General features: G+C 39.9%; 1 protein-coding gene across 1 annotated transcript; it reads right to left on the bottom strand.

Moving 5' to 3' along the window:
- Positions 1–961: 961 nt before the first annotated feature.
- Positions 962–3,798, bottom strand: LOC133520311 (uncharacterized). Its single transcript, XM_061854680.1, has 2 exons — positions 1,957–3,798; positions 962–1,069 (listed from the first exon to the last, which is right to left on the bottom strand). The coding sequence occupies exons 1-2, from the start codon at positions 3,796–3,798 to the stop codon at positions 962–964; spliced, it is 1,950 nt and encodes a 649-aa protein (XP_061710664.1).
- Positions 3,799–4,415: the final 617 nt, after the last annotated feature.

The following is a 4,415-nucleotide window of genomic DNA, read 5'->3' as shown; positions in this document are numbered from 1 at the left end:
TTGACACTTACTTGTTAGGTTTAATCCTACTAGACCTATTAAGTCAGTGGTAACTTGCGTCAATCGGTCATTTATCTTTACAATGTATCTTCAATGACTTCAATGCAGTGATTACACGGAACGGAATATAATCCATTTTATTGCATTTAATTTCGAGTTAGGTACTTATAATAAAATAAGGAGCTTATTCTTTTATTGGTAAACTCGATTAACAAACATCTCAGGAACTTGCAAATACATAAAATAAATAAATATTATAGGACATTATTATTATTACTAAGTCCCACAGTAAGCTCAATAAAGCTTGTGTTGTGGGTACTTAGACAACGAGACGTAGAGGTTCAATAGTCAATTACTGACCTAATACTAAAATAATTTTGTTTATACTAGGTGAAAATAATTCATTTTTAGTATAAGGTGGCCAGTTATTAAAGAGTGGCCAGTAATTGACGATTTAAACTATATAAAAATATAATTACTTAAATACATAGAAAACATCCATGAATCAGGAAGTGATCACAGGAACAATTATTCGTGCTCATCAAACAAATAAATGCCCTTATTAGGATTTAAACCTGCGGCAGGGTCACTACCCACTAGGCCAGACAGGTCGTCACAGATAATTTATCTTTAAAAAGTAATTATTTTAATTAGGGTTATTTGATGTATAGACGCGTGAAAATCTGCAAGTTAATTACAATTAATTATTGGGTAAGAAAAGCATAGTTTATTTTTCTCGGTGCAAGAGGGACAGTATGAGAATTGCTCGAGAATTCCCTATGAGTGTTTCTCATTTTTATTGGATTGACTTGCGCTCTTATATTAGAGGGTGATGAAACTGATGAATGTGATGATGCGACTTGGAATAGTAAGATATGGTATCTATGGGAGTGGCACCTGTCAAATGTCAAATCAGCTACTCCTTATGAAACTAGTACGAGATCTTTATCTGACATCCCAATTAATCCACCTCTCGATGTGTTTTTGTTGACTTAAATCTTTTTATTTCAGTGTATTTCCTTAAATTGGATTTCATGGCCGCTACACGCTGTGAAACAATTAAATCTATCTGAAACAACCGCGTTAAATATTCATATAAAGTCAGGGGACGGCAAAAATGAAGAGTTAGTTAGTTAGTGCTTCTGAGCATTTTCCGCAAATCGACAACCATTGTGCCTATTTTGCGTGAAACGAGTTAGCGCTACTCTAACCACCCCAGCTCCTCCACGAAGCCTAGCAAAGTTTTCAGGTTGCTAATTGCCTCTTCTAGTGTGCACGGAGTCACTAGGTATTTGTTCCTGTATACTTGTCAGCAAAGATGAAGAACCAATCGATCCAACCGCTGTGGTGTGACGATATACCTAGGGGAGAGGGGGGCAAGACGGGGGACTTAAGGTTTGAAATCGAATAAAAAAAAAAACTTTAATATTTTAAACATTTTTTTATTTTTAGAATCATCTTTGGTAATTAGTCTTTTATAATCAATACTCCTTAGGAACTCTAGTGTAATAATAAAATTTAAAAAAATCAACAATCGCAAACCTACCTATCGCCCCATCTTGCCCCCCCAGTGGGGTAAGACGGGGCACCCTATGGGTCAAGATGGGGTACACCTACAGGGCAAGATGGGGTACACTTACAGGGCAAGATGAGGCGATAGGAATTTTTAGTAATTTAAGGAATTGCACGACATTAATCAGTAAAACGCTATGGACAAATTTCACATTTAAAGGCAGTCTCTTCATCCTCGTCTTCAACACCTGCACAGCTACAATGTGCCCATTTTCGGCATGCCGAACACGCCACCCAGCCTTCTGTGGACTCTAAATAGAGACCGTGACAATATAAACACGGAGGATTTTCTGACTCACTACCACTATTTTCCGATCCTACAGTCGATTTTCGAGTAGCTTTAGTATTTTTTTTCTTTTTGGTCACTTTATTTTTATTAGCAACGGTATTTTTTTGAGTTTTCTTTAATTCTCTTATAGCCTTCCTTTTCTCTTTAGCGTCAACCACCTCTTGTTTCTTTTTTATTTTATCTTCTAACTCATTTTTGTAGGGCGATGAGGTAATAATAGCGGTTTTTCCTCTCTTTGTTGGTGCTCTTGTAATTTTCCTTGTTGCAGGAAAAGGCATAACTTGTTGGGGACTAGCAACAATGAAACTAGATTCTCGTGGCGTACTTGGTCTATAAGTAGAACATCCAGGTTCTGGTGACTTTGCTGCTGTTTGAATCAATGGTTCCATTTCAACTTCGGAGGGTTGCAACTGTAAATCTTCAGGTGCTGATGATACTGGTAAAATAGCTGAACTCTGAGATACATCCAAAACGGTGCTTGATTCTGTTTGAGAATCCACAGAGGACGCAGACACACACAAGGATTCGGCTGTGGAAGCCGCGACAGTAGTAGTTAGTATGGCATTGTCTGATACAGTGGTCGATGACGTCGCTCCCGTGAGACCGATCTCCATTGGTATTTCGTTGTTGGATTCTGCAGAAACCGTTATTGGTGTTTCAGTAACTGGTGACGGCTCTGGTTGAGGGATGTCTGTGGTTAGAGATGGAGCGAAGTCAGTTTCAGTAAAAACTGTGGGGTCATATGGCCAAATTCCGCACTTTTTAAATCCATTTACTGCTGTAGACATCGTTGATGCTTGTATAAAAGCCTTTCCAAAAATTTCTGCGACTTGCCGCACCGTGACGATCATCCCCGGATTACTGCGTAGCCATGCTGTGATTTGATGGTCATAATACGTGCTGAGTGGCCTCATATATGCAACATCAGCAACTTGAAGTCGGTGAGTAGTGTGTGGAGGAAAACATAGAATGATTACTCCATGAGATCGCGCTTCATTGATGAGATCAATGTTTTGAGTGTGAGTACTATGTCCATCCAACAACAGCAGGACAGGTCGTTCTGTTGTTGCTCCACTAAATTCCACGAATTTCTTAAACCAGCCAGCAAAGAGTTCCGTTGTCATCCAGCCCGAATCACTGCATACTCCCCAAGATCCTGGTGCAGCATTTAGCATTAATTGCGGGTCCATACGCTTTCGAGGAAATACCATCATGGGTGGCATGTATAGGCCACTTGCACTGAAACAGATTTCAACAGTTATTGTTGTCCCTCTTTCTGCAGAAGTGATCGCTCCGACTTGCTTTCGCCCTCTTTTGGCTATTATTTTTGATTTGGTTTTTGGAACAATAGAAATACCTGTCTCGTCACAGTTGAAAATTCTGTCAGGAGTTAAATTATTTTCATCATAAACGTTCCCCAAAAAGTTATAAAACTGATCTACAACTTGCTTGTTAAATCCTGCAGCACGAGCTGCTGAAGTACTCTCAGGCTGTCGAATAGACAATTCAGGATGTCTCTTGAGAAAGTTGTGTGCCCAATCTTTCCCAGCTTCTCTTTTCTCGTTATTAAATGAATGTTGTTTATTATTTTTAACCGCCAAACTGTACGCTAGACCCCTTAAGTCTTTTATTGTAAGACCATACAGTCTACTTTCCATGTCTAGTATATAATTATACAGCTCTTTTTCCTCTTCTTTAGAAAAAACCGTATCTTTAGGGCCTAAACGAACTTTCAATTCATAGCTAGTGGAAGTACCGTCTGACAACTTCTCTCTAACTACTTTGACTTTTCTTTCTAAAGTCGTCTGAGGGACAGAAAATGTCTTTGCTGCCGACAGGTAACCCATTTTTCCTTCTAGTACAGCATCCACCGCATTTTTCATAGCTTCCTCTGACCATTCTGCTCTATTTGTTTTTCTCTTATACGTTTTCACCATTCTACAACAAAATATTTAAAGATATTCAAATCCACAACTTTATAATCATTTCAAAACTTTCTTAAAAATACGCACGGGCAAGATGGGGTACCCGGTACCCCATCTTGCCCGTGCGTGCCTAAACAGATTCAACAAATTTTAAATAAATGACACTTGCCGCGTTCGAAAACGACAAGTACGTACCTGTTTGCGTGGTTGTTGCTCCATAGCAATTATTTAACGCCGATTCCGTGCTGCGTATGTAAAGGCAGCAATCACACACCAAACAAAACGCAAAAATAACAAGCAAAACGACAAAAAACAGTTTTTTGAGATTAAATTACGTGCGTAACCTTCAGTCTAGCCGCTCACCGCGTGAACTGATAGACATCATGGCGGCGTAGCGTCATGCGCTAGCGGGCTTCTGATTGGTCGATTCTAGCGCGGTATACAGCCGTTGCCCCGTCTTGCCCGCCACCCCGTCTTGCCCCCCTCTCCACAACCATTGTGCCTATTTTGCGTGAAACGAGTTAGCGCTACTCTAACCACCCCAGCTCCTCCACGAAGCCTAGCAAAGTTTTCAGGTTGCTAATTGCCTCTTCTAGTGTGCACGGAGTCACTAGGTATTTGTTCCTGTA

The sequence above is a fragment of the Cydia pomonella genome, chromosome 8, assembly GCF_033807575.1.
Source record: "Cydia pomonella isolate Wapato2018A chromosome 8, ilCydPomo1, whole genome shotgun sequence".
Lineage (NCBI taxonomy): Eukaryota > Metazoa > Arthropoda > Insecta > Lepidoptera > Tortricidae > Cydia > Cydia pomonella.
This window is presented reverse-complemented; position numbering and strand designations above follow the sequence as displayed.